Below are 23,269 nucleotides of genomic sequence, written 5' to 3' on the forward strand. Positions count from 1 at the left end.
CTTCTGTGTGAATTCTCCCTGAGGAAAATGAGGAATACATTTGTTTAACATACTTATTCCACACAGTCCTAGTTGCATATGATTATTTCCCACACTCAATCAGGTCTTCCATATCCCAACATGCACTTACCAAGGTTCTTCAGTATTGAAGGTTTTACCTCTTTGCATAAAATAAGAATGACTAAGCCTCACTCTCTGACATGTCACATGGTATATCTTGAAGGTGCTTCTCTAGCCTTCTATTGCAGGCAGAACTGTTTCCCAAGGTCCAGAACCAGTTCCTATGATGTGCAGGGATTCTCATCATGCTCAATGACACACTGAATTCCTAGACACACCTCACTACCTTTCTTCTCATTCATTCTTCCCTTCAACCACTCCTCCTCTAATTTGTATTTAGGGAATGGCACCATATCCACCCACTCAGCCGTATCTGCAATTTGGGAGAGTTTCTGGCTTGTATCAAAGATTAGGAATTTGCCACATTTCTCTCTAAGGTCTGTTCCTTTCAGATACAATTTAAAATGACATTAGTATTATGAGTAAATAATTTGATAGAGGGATTTTTACTTTACATTTTCATATAAAAATGTGACATAATAATTAATTGTAAGCAAGTTTTGAGAATGGTCTGATGGAGCACTATGTATACATTAGTTTTGTGAGTGTGATTTAATTGAATTTAATAGATGTTATTTTAATGAATGGTGAGCAGTTCCTTTTGGATCTTCACCTGCTCTCAGCCCTTTACACTCACAACTAGGAAATCATACTAAGTAATTTTCAGTTTAAATAATAACATTATTGTCACTTACTTTTCTTAAGACAATAATTCAAAAGAGGTAAGTATGTGTATGTTCAAAGATAAATTTATCCTTGTGACATGGAGTAATGAAAATACTAAGCCAATTTGTTCCCTATGGCTCATTGTTTTGTATGTGTACTTTGATGAATTTTCATTGAAGAGTTTCATGCCTTCTCTGTTTAGCCACTTCATGGAGACAAACACAAAATTCTTGTGTTTTGAAGCAGTTATAAGACAGCATAAATAACAGTCATCATTAGTAAGAAAAGAAAAAATTGCTACATCAGCCATACTAAAATCACAGTGAATATTAAAAAAACATTATAATATCGATATGAAAATTCACAGAATGAAATATAATTCTAAACCATTTCAGTCAAATATGTGACTTGGGGGTTAAGAGCACTTTATTGTTCTTTCAGAGGACTTGGGTTCCATTACCAGCACTCACAAGGCTCAAAACCATTCATAACTCCTATTCCATGGACTCCAGGGCCTTCTTCTGACCTTATGTGATGCACATGCATACATGCAGAAAAAATACTCATGCACATAAAATAATATAAATCTTTAAACTTTCAATTAAATTATTTTAATTAGGAATTTTTAAATTTATTTACATCTCATGGTACTTAGTCCAACTATGTAATATAACTTTTCAGTAAAATCTATTGATTACAAATTCTATCAGCTTGTATTTTCCTTTAGCTAAAGAAAAGTCTATTCCATGGGGAGGGCCAGGCAGACTCGCCAGGCTAAACCCTGGAGACTGATGTGCAGGACTTGATTGGATGAAGAGGTTGGATGCAGTGTTGAATCCTTAATTTGTCAAAATATCTCACAGTCCATTGAGTTATTTTTAATTTGGTGCCATAAATAATAATATTTCCATTTAGATTATTACATTCAAGTTAATACTATTAGTAAAATGCTTCCCATCTTCTGAATCAGCTTCACAGTAGAAATACTGCATCAAAAAAATCAAACAGAACTCCATAATCCATCTTCAGTTACATTTTAAAATGCATATCACTGCTACATTGCTATGTATGCTCTCTCACAGTTATATTCCCTTTAAACATTGTGAGAGGCCTGATATTTTTAAAGGGAAATGGAAGAGGAGTGGATCTGGGAAATGTGGGGGAGACAGAGAAGAGTGGAGGCAGGGGAAACTGGTGGGGATGTAATGTATGAGCAAAGAATTAAAAAACAGAATTGTGTTACTATGATGCTCAGTTTCTACCCAAGGCCATTAGTTACAGCATTCATAGGGACATAACTTTCTTCTAAATAACAGCATAATTACAGTTCTTAAGATTTTTAAAGCATTTGCCAGAAATAGCAAACAGGGTTATTATGTAGCATGAGAATATATTAATCCTTAAATGTTTTTAAATGTTTTCTTTATAGTTAGTAATAATATTGGTCCTCTCAAGGTTGGACTGAGGTCCTCAGCTAGGGAATTGTAAAATGCAGTGAATCAACAGCTGTAGCCCATTCAAGAATGTATTCTATCTCTTCATTGATAACTCTTTGGTGTGTTCAAGTTACTGTAACAACAGGTACCTTACTTATCATTTTGAAAAACTGTTTTAAATCCTATCCATTTTACACCATGATTTTCATGGTACAAGTAATCTATTTTCCATACAAAGGCCTTAAATGTTTGACTAGAGCTATCCTATCTCACCTGCCTTACCTTTTCTAAATTTAAGCATCCATAGTTCCTGTTGTCCCTTCTGCTGTAATGTGCATTCCGGAATTTTGAAATTCTTTTTGTCAAACTCAGAACACAGTTGGGTCTTAAGGAATGAGGCCATTCCTGCTCTTTGCCTTCTGCTTCAGCTGAGTTCAGTAGGGGAACTCCTACTACTGTTGTGATTCTCTAAGAGTTCATTTGTGCTGACTGCAGCATCTGGGGGCTGGAGTCAGACAAGCAGATGCTGGACCCATCACATTATTTTTTTTTTACTCTTAGTTTTTATACTTGTACAGTGGGATTGCTATCTACACAATGTAATTTTGTTGTAAAATTAAAAGAAATGTTTTATAAAATTAAAAGAAACATGATCTATAAAATTTCTAGAGGTATTTGATCACATGCCATGATTAAGCAACTTTTAAGTTTAGAAATAAAGTATTGATGGGCTTTTATATACTTAATATTTTAGTGAGCTGTATTAGTTTTCATTCAACACTTTCAGAGAAGTTTTCACCAACCACCAATCTAAAGGAAAGCAGCAAGCACAGAGTCTGCTATCTCCTCTGTTCCTGACTAAACCATTCATATGCATGAACCCCTACTGGGTTTTGCCCCCTTTCCCCTCTCCATTGGAAAATGAAAGTCTAGAGCTCTCACTGGCACACTTGCTGATTGACTTGGTTCAGTAAACTGTGCCCCCCTATCCTTTCCCTGGATCCATCAGCCACTTGTGTAGATAAAGAAAAGAGTATAGAAGTATGAAACAAATCCAACCACATATCTATTTTCCCCTCTGATTTCCTTCTTATAGTCTCTTCTGCTCAAATTTAGCCAGGGTTTTGTCATAGACCATTCATGTTATGCTGGATAACCAGGAAAGAATGGTCCAAGTGTGCCTGGTTGACCATTGCACAATGAGTCGTGCATAAATAAGCTTTCCACAGGAGTCAGCTAAAACTAGTGAAACAATTCTGCCACTTTCAAATTCTTGTTGAACTAATAAGATCCATGTATCTTACACTTACCTTTTAGAGGCAGAATTCTTGATGCTGAATTTCAAAGAAGAGTTTATAAAGTAGATGCATACCATTTATTCTTATAGTGGAATACTCTGCACTAGGAACCACTGACTGCATCATCTTGTGAAGGAACATAGTTGCACACATGTGGTGAGGATGATGGTAGGAACCTTTGCAATGGTAGGAAAAGGAGAGAAGGTAAATGTCAACATGACAAAGCCTCTGGGGCTACTGCTATTTGTCCCTTTGAGATAAAGTCCATGGGCTTGTACGTAAATGACTTATGGAACCAGGTGGCTCATTAAGGCATCTCTCTAAGACTTGTTTAACATTTACTACAACAAAATGTAACAAAATTTCTTACGAAAATAAGTTCAATGCTTACATTGACTCTAGTTCCAACTCTTCAATATTTGTTTAAGGATAAATATTTTATATTGCCATCTGTAACACATACCATTATGTATCTTGGGAAAACATAAAGGGAATTTGCATGCAAGTTGAGTTTTAAATAACAAAACTTTTAAAAATGACATTCCTATTATCATATCCGTAGGAAAAATATGAATACCTTAAAATAAAATAAAATCTAAAATTCCAAGAGGTTTGAATGTCTTGTAGAATGGAAATAGTGTCAGAGTGTCACCTCATAAGCAGTGCCCTCAGTGTAAATATATCTTGGCAGAACATCAACTCTTCAACCCAAAGCTCAGTATTATTCTCTTCTCCTGCTAATCCTAATTCAGAAGCTCTTTTGACCTCACACTTGAAGGAGTGTGTTTAAAATCACTACAGTAGTTAGAAGTAATATCCCTTTGCACCTCCCTTTATGCTGATAATTGTGCAAAGTATTTTATTCATATTGAATCTTAAAAGAAATTTTAGAATATAGGTGCTTTTATTATTTTCATTTTTTTTACATGAAAGAATAGTGATTTTCCCACTTCTAGTGCTGCACACGAAACTCTCCACAATAATGTTGAATCCTTCTCTGAAGACAAAGGTTCTCTGGGTAGCACACATATGTTCACCTCACATGCAAGCACAGGGAAGCAGCCTCAAATAAGAGAAGCTGGAATTCTGTGTGTATTCATTTTTCTCTTAACTTCCAGATGGAAAGTCTAGAATGTGCTCTCTGAGATTCCAACATGTCCTAGTACAATTTGGTTGCTCATGCTCCAACAGTGATCTGAATTATACAATCAGAAAGATGGACCTTAGGGGAAAGATGGGAATGTCTTACTTTCAAGAATGCATGAAAGAAATTTAATATAAATAAATTTATATTCATTATAATTTGAAGTCCATAAACAAAAGATAAAATTTCCTGATGGTCCCTGTATATAACTACATATAAAACACAGACTTATTAAAATATTGATGTATTCTTAGGACAGTAAACCTCTAAGGTCTTGGGTATCTTCATATTCTGTATAAATTACTACATGACTGCTGGAGATAAGTATGACAATTTATGAATAAATACTATAATACTGAGAACAATCATTTTAAACTCAATGCAAAGATTTATGCCTAAAATGTTGATAGAAAAATTAGAATAAACTCAAAAATTCAAGTAATTCATAAGAAGTGATAAAATATAAAATTTAAAAGTCTAATAAAGAGAAACAGCATCATGTCTAGTGGCAAAGCAGTGAATCATGTCTATCAGTGTTTGGGGTAACGGTCACACGACTCACTCTTTCACTTTCATGAAACACTAAAGCTAAGTCCCAGGATTCATGAAAAAATAATAAAGAATAATGAAAAATGTGTAAAAAGTCATACTCACTATTTTTGTGTTGCTTTATGTGTAGTAAATAGTAACAAACCTACAAAATACTTTATTATAATATTAGGACACAAATGCAACAATATGGAATAGTTTAATTTTGTGTACCTATAATTGTTAACACAGAAAAATGGTATAAAACCTGTTTAAGAATGAATGTATGAGCATCTATGAAATTCCTTAACAAAATTTTAAAGAGAAATTAAATAACATTTAAGTACAAAGAGATATACCATGTTTATGGACCATGTTTAAGCCCCAATATTATCAAAGTGCCAATTCTCCAAAATTGCTCTATTTTAGGGCACTTAGGTTATAAGTCAACACTCATAATTTGTGTAAAATAATAAGGTGATTTTGCAATGATGTACAAAATAATCAGAATTTGTGATAAAAATGAATAAAACAGCAAAATCAAATAATTTGCTTCATATAAATTTAATACATACCAAAAATTAAATTAATGTGGACAGTATGATATTGGTGAAAGGACAGATATGTAATCAATGGAACAGAAAGATGATTAAAAAATGGCCCCAAATGATCTGTGTTATAGTCTATAGAGTTATGAGTTACTAAAATATTATGACATAGTTTGACCATGGATAAAAACAGTATTTTCTGCAGTAAGTGGATATGTCAGCTCTGCTGTGTTGAACATTGTTTTACAATGAAAATAATTATTTTTATTACATGAATTTCTTTATCATTTCCAGGACACATCACAGCACAGAGGTAGAATTTCAAGGACAACTTGGGGTAGTTAGTTCTTTCCTTCTACCATGTGGTTGTAGGCATCGAAAGCAGGTTATCAGGCTTGAGGGCAAGTGCCTTTTCCAATGTGATGTCTTTATGACCAAAATAAAATTATTCTTTCATGATACATTGCATCAGGAGTGGGAAGACCCAACCTCCTGTATAACGCCATGTACTTTTCTAGCACACTGACTTCTGTAACTCCAAGCAATCCTTGAAGGCACCTTGAAAGCATATATGTTGTATTTCAAGATGTATTGAATCAAAGGGACACAGGGATTCTAAGTAGGCTTATCCTGCCCATACTGCCCACAGTGCAACACTGTTGAAAAATTCATGAAGAAGGTGTTCAACCACAGAGATGACTGCTGTGTCCACTGTATAGTGAAGTTCACAGTTTATACATTCATATTCCATTTTTCTTCTCTTTCTTCTTCCTCTTCTTCATCCTCCTCTTCTGCTTATGCCTCTGCCTCAGCTTCTGCTTCCTTTTTCCTTCTCTTCCTTATTCTGAAAGGATTTATTTTGGTTTACAATTTCACAGAGACAGCCTATTTTGGCAGGGAAGGTATGGCAAGACACAGGGTAGGCATGGGGCAGGAGCAGGAAACTAACTGGTCCCATTTCATCTACACCAAGAAAGCATGAACAGGAAGTGGGGCCAAGCAAAATCTCAGATACTTCCCTGGCATACTTCTTACTGCTGGCTCCACCTCCTGAAGAATCATAACCTTCCTAAATAGCTTCATCAAATAGCTTGCTTTCTATGACTTGTTTAGTCTGATTTCTTAAACAACCAAGGACTGCCTGCTCAGTGGTGGCACCTTCCATGGTGAGCTGGACACTCTCACATTGATCATTAATCAAGATAATACCCCACACACTTACCACCAGATCAGTCCCATAGAGGTATTTTCTTAATTAAGACTCCCCACTCCTAGATGTCTAGGTTTGTGTCAAGATAACAAAAGCCAACAAATACAGTGGCCCAGTGAATTTAATTAGATTTTCTTGTTTGAACATGGGTGAGTGGGTATTTACTGGAGAAAAGCCAATTATTCAGTATCTATACCACTGAAGAAAATCACATTCAACAACCACAAATTGCCAGTAATCCCTGATGAAGTGGTGGAGTATCTTTAACCCACTCCCGTCAATGATGCAATATTGACAGGTCAAATCTTGGACAGGTCATGTGCAGGTAACCACAACTGCAGTGAGTTCATGAGTACAATGGCTAATGACCTGTGTAGTTAGAGTTTTCCTGCCTGGCCCAGTCAGGACAAATCTCTCTTACCCGCCAGTCCCACAGTCACTCAGACCCAACCAAGAAAGCACACAGAAACTTACATTGTTTACAAACTGTATGGCTGTGGCAGGCTTCTTGCTATCTACTTTTTCTATCTTAAATTAACCCATTTCTGCTTATCTATACTTTGCCACATGGCTTTTGGCTTACCAGTGTCTTTACATGTTGCTTCTCATGGCGGCGGCTGGCAGTGTCTCCCTCCAAGCTTCTACTTCCCAACATTCTCTTCTCTCTTGTCCCGCCTATACTTCCTGCCTGGCCACTGGCCAATCAGAACTTTATTTACACAGAGCGATATCCACAGCACTTCCCCTTTTCTTTTTTTTTTTAAAGGAAGGTTTTAACTTTTACATAGTACAATTACATATAACAAAACAATTATCAAGCAAGAATTACAGTTATAATATTAAAGAAGATATCCTATCTATCTTATATTTGTGAGTCTAAGGTTTTATATCTAACTTATCTTTTATCATAATTGAGGAAATTATAACTATCTAGTCTTCAACCACATCAAAGACCTCCGAAGGATATAATATTACCTGAGAACTGGGAGAAGGATGCGAGTATTTTTCGGGAGTCTTGCAGGGTAGACAGAGACAGCTGGCAGCCTGGACAGTCACCTAATGTTCCTTTGTAAAGTTGGGGCATCTGTTTTTAGCCCACAGGGCTAGAGTCTCTTGGTCACTTCTCTCAGTGTCCTGTAGAATGTCTGGCAGTTTCCTTTGCGAAGCAGGAACCTGAAGGACCATTTTGTCAAGCAAAGTTCAGTGGTCACCTTTCTATGGGTCCTGCATGTCCAGTCAATCAAGCAGTCCAGGCAAGAACAGTTTCTTGCCCAAATGGCTATTTTTGCCAAGGTGAAGATAAACTCCATATGAAGTGTCTTCAATGCCCATCTTCCTCTCTGAAGTAAAACGGTGCTGCCAGGAGCAGACATGTCTCACTGTCCAGAAAGTCTAAATTTTAAAAATATTTTAAATGCCATATTCTGTAGGTCTTTGAAGTATTTGAAGATTACCTATCTATCTGAAATATCTCTATGTATACCTAGAAGACTTAACTAACATGGCTATGAGTATGATTATCACAGATGATTAATTATTAATCTATTTTTAATTATCCATTACAATTTTAAATGAGCTATACAAACATAATACCTTAAACACGAGTAGAAATATACACACAGTATAATAAAATTAACTTTAAGTTTGTATCAATAGACTAAAATCTATACCAATGTAAAACATTTTAAATGAGTTGTTGCTCTTTTAGAAGTAAGTTCATTAATTTACCCTTTCATCCTATTATATCTATATCATATCCCCTTTTTATCTTTAGAAAGAGATTACATTTATAGTCAACCTGTTTTAAATAAAATAGTGGTTTTTCTCTGTCCCACACCAGAGGGCTCTTCTGATTTGGGACACAAGAATCTCTTAACCTTTTCTTTTAGCAATATGTCTGGGTTTAGAGAGGGAGTGAGCCAATTCCATCTCCAAAGCCAGCTTGATAATTTTGGGAATGTGGGCATAGTTTCTCTTACTACTTCTGCTGGAGGGGGGTACTGTATCTTATGGGGACACAAAGAAAATTTTAGGATTATGGAGTAGTCCATTAGGGTGAACCTCTGAGCCAGTTGCCTTGAAAGCATTCTGGATGTTGGATCATCTGGGCCATGGTGTCATCAGAGACCTTTCAGGTGGTCTTGGCTGATCAAACCTGATGTATCTTAATCTGGAACAAATCCACAGCCTCTGGCTTTCTGTGGAAACAAAAGCAGAGACTCTTTTCCAAAGCAACATATCCTTATATCCGAATTTTGAAGTCAAGTTACCTTTAAAATTTACATAATTGTTTAACTCAACAGCTTTTATGATCAAATCTTTTTCTGTAGTTAAAAATTCCAAAGACAAGACAAACCAGATTCTCTGTGTAATATCCATCTTTGTAAGACTGAAACGCTGCTGTGGCTGCTGGCTCCGCCCACCTCAGTTTTCCAACATGGCGGTGGTACAGTTTACTGCCAGCTCTGGGTCTGGAGCCATGTGTACGATCAACTATCAGAAGCAGTTCTATCAAAGCAGTGCATAGCCCAGAAACTTTTTTTTTTTTTTTTTAACTAGCAAAGGCTAAATCTACCACGCAGCAGAGTAAAGTGCCACTTGTAGATTCCTCATTCCCGCTGCACTGCAGGTCAGACGCACATGCCAGGAACCCGCCATAGTAGCTCAAACCAGCAGGCTGCCGCTAACTTGAGAGAGACAATTAGGAAGCTGTTTTTAGCTCTGTCTTAGAATCTTTTTTCTCAGGTTTTAGGTGGAAATTCTTGCCAACAGGTTGGGTGCCATTTGTAGTTAGAGTTTTCCTGCCTGGCCCAGTCAGGACAAATCTCTCTTACCCGCCAGTCCCACAGTAGCTCAGACCCAACCAAGAAAGCACACAGAAACTTACATTGTTTACAAACTGTATGGCTGTGGCAGGTTTCTTGCTATCTACTTTTTCTATCTTAAATTAACCCATTTCTGCTTATCTATACTTTGCCACATGGCTTTTGGCTTACCAGTGTCTTTACATGTTGCTTCTCATGGCAGCGGCTGGCAGTGTCTCCCTCCAAGCTTCTACTTCCCAACATTCTCTTCTCTCTTGTCCCGCCTATACTTCCTGCCTGGCCACTGGCCAATCAGAACTTTATTTACACAGAGCGATATCCACAGCAGACCTGTCTGGACAACATGTTTCTGCTGAAAATATCACCTCCTGGCTCCTTCACTCTTTCTGCATCTTCTATGTAAATTCCTTTGAATGTATTTTTAATGAAGTCAGAAATTAGAAAAAATACATTTATTTAATCTCCTAATTTGAAAAGACATACCAACATTGGAAAAATACTCACTCAAGAGGTTGCAGCTCCTACATTTGAGAACCTGTGAATGATACATTTGTCAATAGACTCTTTGCCTGTATGTCTATTTTCATGCAGATTTCAACATTATATTTATTTTAGGGTTTGATTTTCCCCTTTATTTAAAAAGATTTTTCTCATATAATACATTCTGATTATGGTTTCCCCTCAATCGTCTCACATTTCTTCCCCACCTCCCCTCCCATCTAGTTCTACCACCAGCTTGATGTTCTCATTAGAAAACAAACAGGTTTCTAAAGGACAATGATTAACTAAAATAACATAAAACAACAATTAACACATTGAAATAGGATAAAACAAACAACCAGAAGGAAAAAAAGTCCGGAGGGCACAAGAAACAGACATAGACACATAAACTCACTCATTCACACACTCAGGATCATTATAAAAATACTAAACTAGAAGTTATAATATATATGCAAAGGGCCTATAGGGAAAAAAGAGAATATATATAATTGAAAAATAAGATAAATGTTTTAAAAAGGATAATTTCTGAGATGATACAATGAGGCAAAAAGGCCCCAAAGATGCCACTGAATTTGTTTTATGTTGGCGTCTAGTTCTGAGCATGCAGCCTGCCATTAAGAATGGTTTGTTTCCCCAGTGAAAGTTCTTTGGAGGAAACTAAATTTTCATTTGCACATGGTTATCAATTGGATAGTACTTCTGAGTTAAGGACTGTGGTATGTATCAAATTCTCCTATCAGTTTTAGGATCCCATCTTTTGCAAACCCATGTAGGCCCTATGCATCATGACTCCATCTCTGGAAATTTATCTCTGCATCAACCCTGTTGTTTTAGAAGGCCATTCTTCTTGGTGTTCTCCATTCCTTCTGGCTCTTACATTCTTTCCTCCTCATCTTCCTCAAAGTTTCCTTGAGGAAATGGAGGGGGGTAGCCTTGAACTCATTGGCACAGGAAGAGACTCTGAATAGAGCACTGATGGCACAGGAACTAAGATCAAAAATTAATTAATGGAATCCTTTGAAACTGAAAAGTTTCTTTACAATAAAGGGCATCATTATTTAGACAAAGAGGTAGCACACAGAAAGAGAAAAGATCTTCACCAATTATACATCTTCTAGAGGGTTAATATCTAAAATATCTAAAGAACTGAAAAAACAGGACATCAAGAAGAGAAAAAAAACAATTTAAAAATAGAGTATAGAACTAAATAGAGAGCTTTCAAAAGATGAAACACAATTGGCTGAGCAAGACTTAAAGAATGTTCAACATCCTTAGTAATCAGGGAAGTGTAAATCAAAAGTGCTTTGAGATTTCATCTTATACCTGTCAAAATGATCAAGATAAATAAAACAAATGATAACTCATGCTACAAGAATGTGAAGTAGGGTAACACTCACTCATTGTTGGTGGGTATGAAAATTTGTACAGTCACTATGGAAATCAGTGTGACAGTGCCTCAGGAAGGTGGAAATATTGGTATTTCAAGATCTAGCTACACTCTTCTTGGACATAAATTCAAAGGACTCTACATTCTATTGAAGAGACACTTACTCATTCATGTTCATTGCCTATTTATAAACCTGGAAATTGGAAACAGCCTAGGTATCTTTCAACAGATGAATCAGAAAACATGTGGAGCAGGAAAATTTGGTATATTTATAAATACAATATTATTCTCTATAATAAAAAAACCAAAATCATGAAATTCACATGTAAGTACATAAGGATAGAGAAAAAATCATAAGTGAAGTAACTCAGATCCAAATAGGTGACGATGCTGTGCATCCTCTTACTTGTGAATGTTAGAATTTTTTTCCTTTTTTTATTTATTATATTTGTGTTTTAATTTTACACATCAGCCATGGGTTCCCTGTCATCCCTCCCTCCCACACCCACACCCACCTTCCCCAAGCCCCTATCCTCCATTCCCATCTTCTCCAGGGCCAAGACTCCCCAGGGGATTCATTTAAACCTGGTGGATTCAGTACAGGCAGATTCAGTCCCCTCCTTCCAGGATGAGCCAAGTGTCCCTATGTAAGCCCAAAGTTCCAAACAGCCAGCTCATGCACTAAGGACAGGTCTGAGTCCCACTGCCTGGGTGCCTCCCAAACAGTTCAAGCTATTCAATTGTCTCACTTATCCAGAGGGCCTGATCCAGCTGGGGGCTCCACAGCCTTTGATTCATAATTCATGTGCTTCCATTCATTTGGCTATTTGTCCCTGTGCTTTTTCCAATCTTGGTCTCAACAATTCACACTCTTATAGTCCCTCCTCTTTGCCACCAATTGGACTTCTGGAGTGCCACCTGGGGTCTGGCTGAGGAACTCTGCATCCACTTCCATCAGGTATTGGATGAGAGTTCCAGCACAACAGTTAGGGTGTTTGGCCATCTGATCACCAGACTAGGTCAGATCAGGCTTTCTATTGACCATTGCCAGCAGTCTACAGAGGATGTATCATTGTGGATTTCTGGGGACCTCTCCAGCACTCTGCCTATTCCTGTTCTCACATGGTCATCATTTATCATTGTCTGTTATTCCTTATTCTCCCTTTCTGGATGCAGAAATCCAGGATGAACGTCCCTCTGCAAGTCCAGGATCCACTCGGGTGTAATTAACAGCAACAATGGCTAAGTGAAGCTCATCCACCATAGCATCAAATTGTCTGCTCCAATTACCTGTAAGGTATCTAGAAAGCTGTTTAGACATATTTGCAGCATATGTAAAATTTTGATAGGCCACACTGGTGATGCATAATCCTGGGTATCGCCATTGACACCCCAATTGAGCTACTTGCCACAAAGTATCAACTTGTTCTTGTACTAAATCTATTCTTTGGTTCACTATCATCAAGCCTCCTTTTAACTGGCCATTTATGCCTCTTTGCAGCTCCAGGGCTGTAGCTACATTAGCAGAAAGATTATTCAAGGTTTGTGCAGTCTGCACTGTATGGGTCGTTGCTACAGCAGCAGTAGCAGCGCCGGCGGCAGCAAGGGCTATAGCTCCAATAATAGCCGCTGTAATGCCAAAATCTCTTTTATTTCTAAATATGCTCATGGCTGTGGGTGCCTCTACAGGTACTGGAATCCACCTAGGTATACGCACCACCATGGCTTGATAAAATAAAGAAGCATTCCAGCATTGTGCATAAAAGCATGTCTTACTATCACAATTTTAAATTGGGAGTTCTAGGACATACGGCTGCATAACACCAGAATGCCCCTCTTCATCATTCCAATTCAATAAATTTGCGCTGACATTTGGAGCATTAGTGTAACCTAATCCCTGTAACATTTGAGAGGAGACTTGTATTGGCCATCCTCGAGGCCAATCTTTACTAGCAATAATACTCCGATCTGCTTCAGTGTCCAAGAGTCCCTTAATTTTGGTGCCATTAACAGTCAATTGTAAGATTGGTCTCTGATCCAAATCTAAGGACAAAAATGTTAAGTCTGTTCCTGAGGATCCAAACCCCTTGCTTTCCCTTTCCCTATCATGTGCTGGGTAAGTTTAATGCAAACTAGGTAACAGGACAAGTTGTACAATCCTATTTCCTGGGGAAATGTCAGTAATACCTTTAGGCGACTCAACCATGATCTTGACTATTCCAGTATAATCAGAATCAATAATCCCAGGATGGACCCGTAAGCCCCTCAGTGTTGTAGACAATCTATCAATGAGTAATCCTACCATACCACGGTTAAGTGGACCTTTGAAATCCAACTCTACTATCTGCATCCCCATTTGGGGAGTCAATACGAGTCAGGTGGTGGCATGGAGGTCCAGTCCTGCTGAACCTGCAGTGGCTCGCTGTGGTGTTTGGGATGCCTGAGGGTTGGCCACTGTTCCTGGTTTCTGTTCTGTTCCTGACTCTCCACTGCCCCATATATTTGTGGGCCCTGAGGCTGGGGGCCCCGCTGTCCATTTTTTGGAAGACCACTATTCTGTATGGGCTGTCCATTTATAGCTCTAACAGATCTGCACTCTTTAGCCCAATGCTTCCCCTTTTTGCATTTTGGACATATTGCGGGGATAGGGCGTTGGCTGTTCCCTGTTCTTTGGTTACTTCCTCCTTGGGGGCAGTTACGTTTCACATGGCCCATCTTACCACATCGAAAACAGGCGCCATTGGCTCCATTTTTCTTTTGGTTGAGTTGCAGAACCGCAGCCGCAAGGCCAGCATTGGTTAAGGGCCCTCCAAGCTCCCTACATACCTTCATCCAGACCTCTAAACCCTTAGATTTATATGGTGTAACGGCTGCTCTACACTTTTTTCATACATTGCTCATAAACCAGCTGCTTTATTAGAGGCATAGCTGCATCAGGGTCACCAAAGATTCTTCCCGCAGCTTCTACTAAACGAGCCACAAAATCAGAGAATGGTTCCATAGGCCCCTGAATGATCTTTGTGAGGTTGCCACTCACCTCTCCTCTATTGGGAAGTGCTTTCCATGCTCTTGTGGCAATGACGTTTATCTGATCATAAACTTGAACTGGGTACCCATTCTGCTGATTAGCAAATCTGCCTTGCCCTAATAACATATCTACGTCCCAAGCTGCCTGTCCTCCTCCTGTGGCTCTGTTTGCAGCTGCCTGCTCACTAGCAAATTCTATTAAAAATGCCTTCCAATCTAAATATTGCCCTGAACTGAGACAGGCCCTTGCTAAGTTCATCCAGTCCGCTGGTGTCATAGCGAACCTGTGTAAAGCTTCCAACTGAGCCACTGTGAAGGAGGCTGTGATACCATAGGTTCCGACAGATTCTGCCAATGATTTAATGACCTTAAAAATCCAAAGGCTCATGGTACCTGTTAACTTGAGGATTCTGGAACACAGGGAATGCCACCTGCATCTCTGTCCTGACTTTCCTCCACACATCAGGGTTAAAGTATGGCTCATTTCCTCCAAGTCTAGGTAGTGAATCTCACCTCTCTTCTTCCCAGGAAGTCCTGCCTGGCAATTGCCATTAAGCTCTTTATTAAACCAATCAGAAGGTGCCTAGGAAGACAAGGTAAAATATTTTCATACTGTGATCAAATATCCTACAACACAGGCTAGGACATGACCCTGTTCCCATTGAGCCTGAGCCAGACTGAGTAACCTCAGCTAACCTTACTAAGACCCTTGGAGATGCAAAGGTGAGTGGCAGCACCACCACAACAGGATGAAGAGACAATAGAGCACATGAAAATTAATTGTAAATTAAAGAGGATTAAATGGGGTAGGGCCTGGCGTGCATGCTGCTTCACTCAATATCAGTCTTTTGATAGAGCAATTGATAGAAGTGATATGAGATCTTTCCATACAGTATTAGATCATGAAAACTTTTCTCTTTTTTTATTTTTCTTTTTTGTTTGTTTGTTTTATTTTGTATATCCTTAGCTGCTCAAGATCAATGAGCACATACTTGAAATGGATCATGGGAAGATTTAAAGGTCCTGCCCCCATTTGTAATAAGTCTACTCCATAAAAATAACTTCGAGTTTCTTAGAGATTTGTAAGTTCATCTGGAAACAAAATAAAGATGAGTTAAAGAGTTTATATTAAGGTACCATGTGTGAGTGGAAAAGAGCACTTCTAAAAGCTGAAGGGTTGGTGAAAATCTCAGTAAAAGGATTGGGTTATTTTCCTAAGAGTTACGGTCAGTCAAGTGTTCTCAAGCCACTATCAACTAAAAAAGGATATTGCTACTGCATTTAGTTGCTTGTGAGAGCTGGATGGTAAGTTCCTATTGCTGAGGACACCACTTACTTGGCAGCATGACATAGAGAAATTATGCTGGCACTCAACTGGATAATCCCTAATTTATGATAGGATTTTATACTGATGGAAGATGCCATAAAGGGTGCTGGGAAAAATTGTCACTAATAGTCCTGGTTGGATATGGTACCTGTGTGCTACTGTATTATCAATATGCCAGGCAATATGTGCAAACTGGTTCAATAGTGGCATGACAGACATGTTTGCAATTAACAGCTTTCTGACATCTAGTTACTATAAGCCAAGTTGAAATACCACACTTGTGAGCATACACCCCAGAGAAGAAGCAACTGCTATTGTTCTGTTAAGTAATATGATATAATTGTCCAATTGCCTTCTGAACATATGTGTACATGCCCAAGATTATAACTACTGTCACTCACAGTTGAGAAGAACAGGAAATCTATCTCTCATTAATCTGAATTCCTCTCAGATGCAAAGTTCAGTTCCTATCCTAGATTGAGTCAGATTCTTGAGTTTGCCAGAACCAAGGGAAACAAACAATAAGAATAACAATGCAAATGGTTTCCTAGAAGAGAGTAAAATCATCTTGCTGCCAAGAGTGGTGTCCTCAGCAATAGGAACTTACCATTACTATAATTTTTATAGTGAGGCCAGGAAGAGGAAATTTTTGGAAAGACTTCATGGTCAAGACTCTCATCCTCATGTGTTCAAGAAAGCAGGCTTGGCTGCATCTCTTTTGAAATTCTGACTACCTTTAGAATAGATGCAATCTATCTTCACATATGGATGATGATCCCATTTACTCCTCTTTCCCCATCCACTTTAGTGCTTCATAGACAAATTCCATCTTCTTACCAATAGAACCAAAGGCACTGATGTTTTATTCATTCACTTACATTGTCATACAATCTAGAATGGTGACCAGTGATACATTTTAAATGTTAGTCTAGCCCATTGGATGGGGTTGCAAATGAAAACTGGCAAGGGTAGAATTTATCTTCTAATATAGGATCTTGACAATAAAACTAAAAGATAAGTGACAGACTATCAAAAGAGGTTGAGCACTATTGATAAAACAAAAATTAATAACAGAAACCACCATCAAGTGTGGAAGGTTAATGTGCCATAGACAAGGTGACGGCACGGTCTCACTGACAACCTAATACCTGATAAAAAAAAATTACAGGATGTGAGGACACTCATGTAAAATAAGGCACTATCTATATGAGTTAGTTGTGTGAGTGCAATGTTGCATTCATGTGCATTGAGGCTTCTGGTGAAAAAATGGCAGAGCTGTTCATTTTAATCAACACGGGAACAAATGATGAAATATTAATTGTATCTCCTTTATTACAGAATAAAGTATCTTTAAGCATCTACAGAAAGTGTAACAAATCAGGAAAGCAAGCCTAAAATTGTATATATACATATATAATCAGAGTTGGATCAGCAGGTTAAAGCTCTTATTACAAGTCTGATGACTTGGTATTCACTTAAAAGTAGAAGGAAAGAAACCTTTCCTTACCCACACACAGTAAGAAATATACTCTTTTTTTCAATGAGAGAATTTGAAAATTCAGAAGAAAATGCTAAAATTTTAATTTAAATTTAATATGAGATGAAGGATGGGAAAGGCAAGTATCAGAAACTCAAGCTTGTTCTTGGGAAAGATCTGATCAATAGACACTGATATAACCTCAGAGTAAACAGAAACTACAGGCAAACAAGCCTTGTACAGATATTGGTCATGGTGGGATAGGGAGGCCCAGTCCTTCAGCTTGGATCTAATATGATCAAGAAGTAATGATATGTTAGGACTCATTGAGTTAATAAATAGACAAACCTCTATTATTCCTGTAAAACACAGAAAAAAATATTGACCTGCTAATAGGAATCCCAGGTTGGTAAAAAGAGAAGCAAAAGACAGTTTACAACAGAAACAAGACCACCTAGGATTCAATGTATAAAACTTAATCAACATACACAGTAGTATTACTTTCCCTGAAAAGTTTAGGGACAATTGAAATGTGTACAGTAACAGAGACTAAAAACTGAATTAATATAAAGCATCATAACTGAAAAGTTCACCATGCTAGCACTTACAGCAGACATTTCTCTTTGAAGAGCACTTTCCTCTTATTTTTAGACTATATTCCCAGTGGCAGTACAGGCCAAGGAACAGCCTGGCTAAGAGCCCCATGCCCCTCTGAAGTAGGATATGTAAAAATGATCCCTATAAGGGCTGTTTAGATTTTAATAATTGCTATACTCAGGGAATCAGTGTACAACAGAGCTTGTGTGAAGAAGGTCTGAAAGTTGGACATTATTCAGTGGTCAACCACCTACATCAATGGCATCAAAGATAGAGGGAGCGACTCCATAAAATTAGGATTAACAGGGGTTGAACTGGGTCTTCAAACTTAAGAACATTGTTTCTATTATTTCCCACCACAAAATAAAAGCTAAAGCCTTTTTGAGGTAAGAATTGTCTGATACCAAATCTCACATGAGGACCAACCACATGTCCTTTTACTCACAGTTTTCTATATAACAGTATTTTATACTTTAACTGTAAGATTTGTGTATGTTTTAAATAATTGTTATTTGAAAATCAACTTTACATCTCCTCTCTCATCATATTTCTCAAGGTACCTAAAGAAGTGTATTACATCACTCACTACAAAGTACACAAATGAAAAGGTATTGAATGAAAGAAGGAAATGTTGTCTATTTTAACTCAGTATCTGGTAAAATAAAATAAAAATTAACTTAGAACCAACATTTACCAGAAATAATTTGTTATCATAAACTTCTAATAATTATTAAATGAAACTGCACCAACTCTCATGTAAAAACAAAAAAACACAGATTGAATATTGGGAGATTGTGTTCATGTGTAATGAAGGGCTCATTTTCACCTGAGATAATGGTCCCTGGGGATTTGGATTCACAGTTGAATCCCTAAACTCTTCACAGACTTACTCTCAACAGTAAACAATGACTGTAGGAGACAGCTAGGCTGCCATATAAATATGTTATAATTGTCTTGGCTTTCTACTTTAGAATGAATCCTTATTTCAAACGGTGAGTGTACTCTACCATTGGATAATATTTTGTTCTTTGAAAATGTATATATTTATAAGCTGTAGTTGAGAAACCAGTCAGGTATAACTACACATAAGAAATTTAACTGAATCAACTAATTGTTGTAGTCCGAATCCTGTGAACAATTGATTTTCAAAGCTTTCTTATTTATGTAAACACATAGAGACTGGAAATTCATGTGGTCTCTCATGGTATGTAAGGTTAGTGCTCAAAGTAAAAAAAAAAAAAAAGCTAATAAATTCACTAGCTTTGATATTGGTGATTTCCTGACCAATACTTCATGGAAAGACAGACTTTGTTTACTGACTGACTGCTCCAGAATCACAGGCTCCAGGCACTGGGGACAAACACAAGAATATAAGGCTGAAAAAATTTTCAAAACAAGAGCCAGCCTGCTCCTAGCTAGGGAACCTGGGTAAACTGAACAGCCCAGGTTGAATATTTACCCATGTACTTTGTAAGCAATCTCATTGTTTCATTGCATTGTTCTCCACTAGAAAACATCATTATGTTAGGAGAGGATTTGGTGAATGTATAGATAAGTACATACTAATATAATTTGAAATAATATCCACATATCTGCAAGTAATTAGACTGATAATGCAAATGTCTTAATAAAGCTTTGGTTTTAATTAGTCAAGTGTTTAAAGTATTTAGTAAATTTCTAATAGGTTCTCCCATCTATAGTTTTAGTTCTTCCTACTCCTTGGAAGAAATTTTATCTCTCACTATAAAAATTGGCTTTAAGGTAATCAGGACTTGAAGACCCACATCCCAAACCTTGGACATTCTGTTTGAAAAGCTGACCTGCTGTCTCTTCCCAAATTAACACACACTCCTCACTTTATTGTCACTCTTCAAACACAGTGTAATGAGAGCAGATTGAGTTCACTCTGTCTGTACTTCTTGTCCTCATTATGTATCTTATGTAACATTGTTACTTAACATTTCAAATCACACATTTTTTTCAACCATAAAACTGAATAAATAGGAATCCTAATACTATTCCATGAAAATGGCAGTAGAGCATCATATATTGTATTAAATTCAGTACAGGTAATTTGGAAAGGACTTTTAAAGGTCATAACTTCACTATAAATTTTACATTTGTAAAATTTATTTTTCTTGTACATATGATAACTTTTGTTATTTTTATAAGTCTCACTCATGCTAACATATTTAGTTTTAAATCCATAGGTATGTGTTATTATATACATTAAATGTAAATAAAAGTACATTATTTAAAAGAAATTTAACATTTCATCTTGAAATTTATGAAAGATTCAATACATATGAATATATAAGCACTGGCAAGTCCAATGTAATACCCCAGTTACATGTTTTGAATGATACATATTTTAACTTTTTATTGATTCTTTGTGCATTTCACATCATGCATCCAATCTAACTCATTTTCCTGTCCCCTAGCTTATGCCCTCTGCTCTTGCAACCTCCTTTCCAAAACAAACTTGAAATATACAACCTAAAAGCCAAAAAAAAAAAAAAACCACAAAAAAAACCAGACAAACAAACAAACGAAAATTAAGTTTAAAAAAAATCTCAGCATGGAAGCTGTAGTGTGACAGTGAGTCACACAACATACCCTTTAGTCCATACATCTTTACTTGTAAGTGTTCAGTGCAAAGAATTATTGGTCTGGTTTGAGGCCTCTGGTCTCTACTACACCCTCAATGCTGGTCCCTCACTAGGACTCCTCTTGGATATGCTATTGTTGCCTTGTGTCATGGAGATCCTGTAGCTGTGGATCTGCAGGTCTAGCCCTTTCACATGCTCCATCAGTTCAAAGATTAGGTGGGTGTTGTGGTGGGCTACCTTGTAGTACTGGTTCTGGGCCTGAATGGTAGTTGGGTTGGTTAGCCTACTAGCTTTCCTTCATCATCACCACCTGGGCAACCTCTCCAACACTTCTCAGGCCAGCTTACCCAATGTAGCAGACATCAAAAAGGTGGGCAGGTTCTCCTGCTCTCACATCCTCTAGTCCAGCTCATCTGCATTTACATCACCAGGGCCAGCTCTACTGCTTTGCCCAGGTGAGGTACAGGGCACAATCTCCAGATTGCTGCACTTGATGAGGTACAGGGCCAGCTCTTCTGTTCTTATGGCCCTGAGATCAGCTTGCCCACCTTTCACAAGTGGCAAGGGGTAGGGAAGGACATATTCCCCTTTACCCTTTCCATCTCATGGACTATGAGTGAGGGGAAGCTGCACTTGTCCTACAGAGTCTGCCAGGCCTAGAAACACCCAGGTTTTTGTGGGTAAAATTCCTCCTGGGAAGCGCTAGAGACTTGGGGCAGAGTTGTGCTTGTCCTCTAGAATCCACCAAACTTAGAAACACCCAGTGATTCATGGGTGAAATTCTTCCCACCAGTATATATTTTTGTAACAATTTCAATCTATGTGTTAATGGAAATGCAGCCACATACTTTATAAATCCCTTTCTGTAATGTCTCCATCACAGCCTGGTTCTGGCAGCAGCTACACTGTCTCATGGCTTTCCTGGAGATTGGGAACCACACTGCAGTGACAGAGTTCATTTTATTGGGCTTAACAGATGACCCAGTCCTTAGAGTCGTCCTCTTCATCATCATCTTGTGCATCTACCTGGTGACTGTCTGTGGGAACCTCAGCACCATCCTTCTCATCAGAGTCTCTTCTCAACTCCATCATCCCATGTACTTTTTTCTCAGTCATTTGGCTTCTGTTGACATAGGCTTCTCATCTTCTGTCACACCCAATATGCTTGTCAATTTCTTGGTAAGTCAAAGTACCATCTCCTACCTTGGATGTGGCATCCAGCTCAGCTCAGCTGATTTCTTTGGGTCAGTTGAATGCTTCCTTCTGGCTGCTATGGCTTATGATCGCTTCATGGCAATCAGCAACCCACTGCTTTATTCAACCAAATTGTCCACACAAGTCTGTAACCAGTTGGTTGTGGGATCTTATATAGGGGGTTTTCTTAATGCTTCCTTTGCTGTAGTTTACTTTTTCTCTTTTCAATTCTGTGGACCAAATAGAATCAATCATTTTTTCTGTGATCTTGCTCCTTTGATGGAACTCACCTGTTCGGATGTTAGTGTCTTTGCAGTTATTACCTCATTTTCAGCTGGATCAGTTATTGTGATCACAGTGTTTGTCATAGCCATCTCTTATTCCTGTATCCTCATCACTATCCTGAAGATGCACTCCACTGAGGGCCGCCACAAGGCCTTCTCCACCTGCACCTCCCACCTCACTGCAGTCACTCTCTACTATGGGACCATCACATTCATCTATGTGATGCCCAAGTCCAGCTACTCCACTGACCAGAACAAGGTGGTCTCTTTGTTTTACATGGTGGTGATCCCCATGGTGAACCCCCTCATCTACAGCATCAGGAATAATGAGATTAAGGGTGCTCTGAAAAGACAGCTTGGTAAGAAAATACTTGCTTAGAGTAATCAGTTGTTTTGTAAAACTTAATGTAATAATGGATGTCATGCAAGACCAATGTGACCATTGTCTTAGGTTTGGTTATTAGCCTTCTCATTCCTCCTGTTCCCCTCATCTCCTTTTCCTCCCAATATATACCAGGCCTTTTGTTTTATTGCATTTCCCTTCATGTGTCTGTGTGTTTTTAAATGTGTCTTGAGAATTTTATACAATGCAATTAGATCATGTTTACCTTTTCTCTCCAATGTCTTCCAGTTCTTTACCTCCTTCTTTTACACATGCAACTCCATTTTTTTTTGTCAAATATTCCTTGTGCTTCCTGTATACACTCTGGTGTATAGGCATCTACTGAGACATGTTATTCTACCAAAGACCAAACTCTTAATGAAAATTGACTCTAATTCCCCTGGCACATATTAATTGCCAATAACTTCTCAGCTATGAATGGACTTCACCTCATCTCCCATCTCCATACTGGGATTTTGTCTGGTTTGATCTTACACATGCTGATACAGCTACCATGAGTTAATATCTACAACCATTGTGTTATGTCTGAAAACAAGGTTTCTTTGTGGCCATCCACCAGCTCTGGCTCTTAGAATCTTTCCACCCACTCTTTTACAATTCCTGAGCTTGGAGAGAATGAGGTACAATACAGATGTCCCATATAGTGCTGAGAATTCCACAGTCTCTAATTCTCTGCATGTTGACAACT

At 37.9% G+C, this 23,269-nt stretch overlaps 1 protein-coding gene across 1 annotated transcript; it reads left to right on the forward strand.

Annotated features, from left to right (window-relative positions):
• Positions 1–21,612: 21,612 nt before the first annotated feature.
• Positions 21,613–22,557, forward strand: LOC118593218 (olfactory receptor 497). The gene has a single exon (XM_036202550.1). The coding sequence runs from the start codon at positions 21,613–21,615 to the stop codon at positions 22,555–22,557; it is 945 nt and encodes a 314-aa protein (XP_036058443.1).
• Positions 22,558–23,269: the final 712 nt, after the last annotated feature.

The sequence above is a fragment of the Onychomys torridus genome, chromosome 1 (assembly GCF_903995425.1).
Source record: "Onychomys torridus chromosome 1, mOncTor1.1, whole genome shotgun sequence".
NCBI classification, from domain to species: Eukaryota; Metazoa; Chordata; class Mammalia; order Rodentia; family Cricetidae; genus Onychomys; species Onychomys torridus.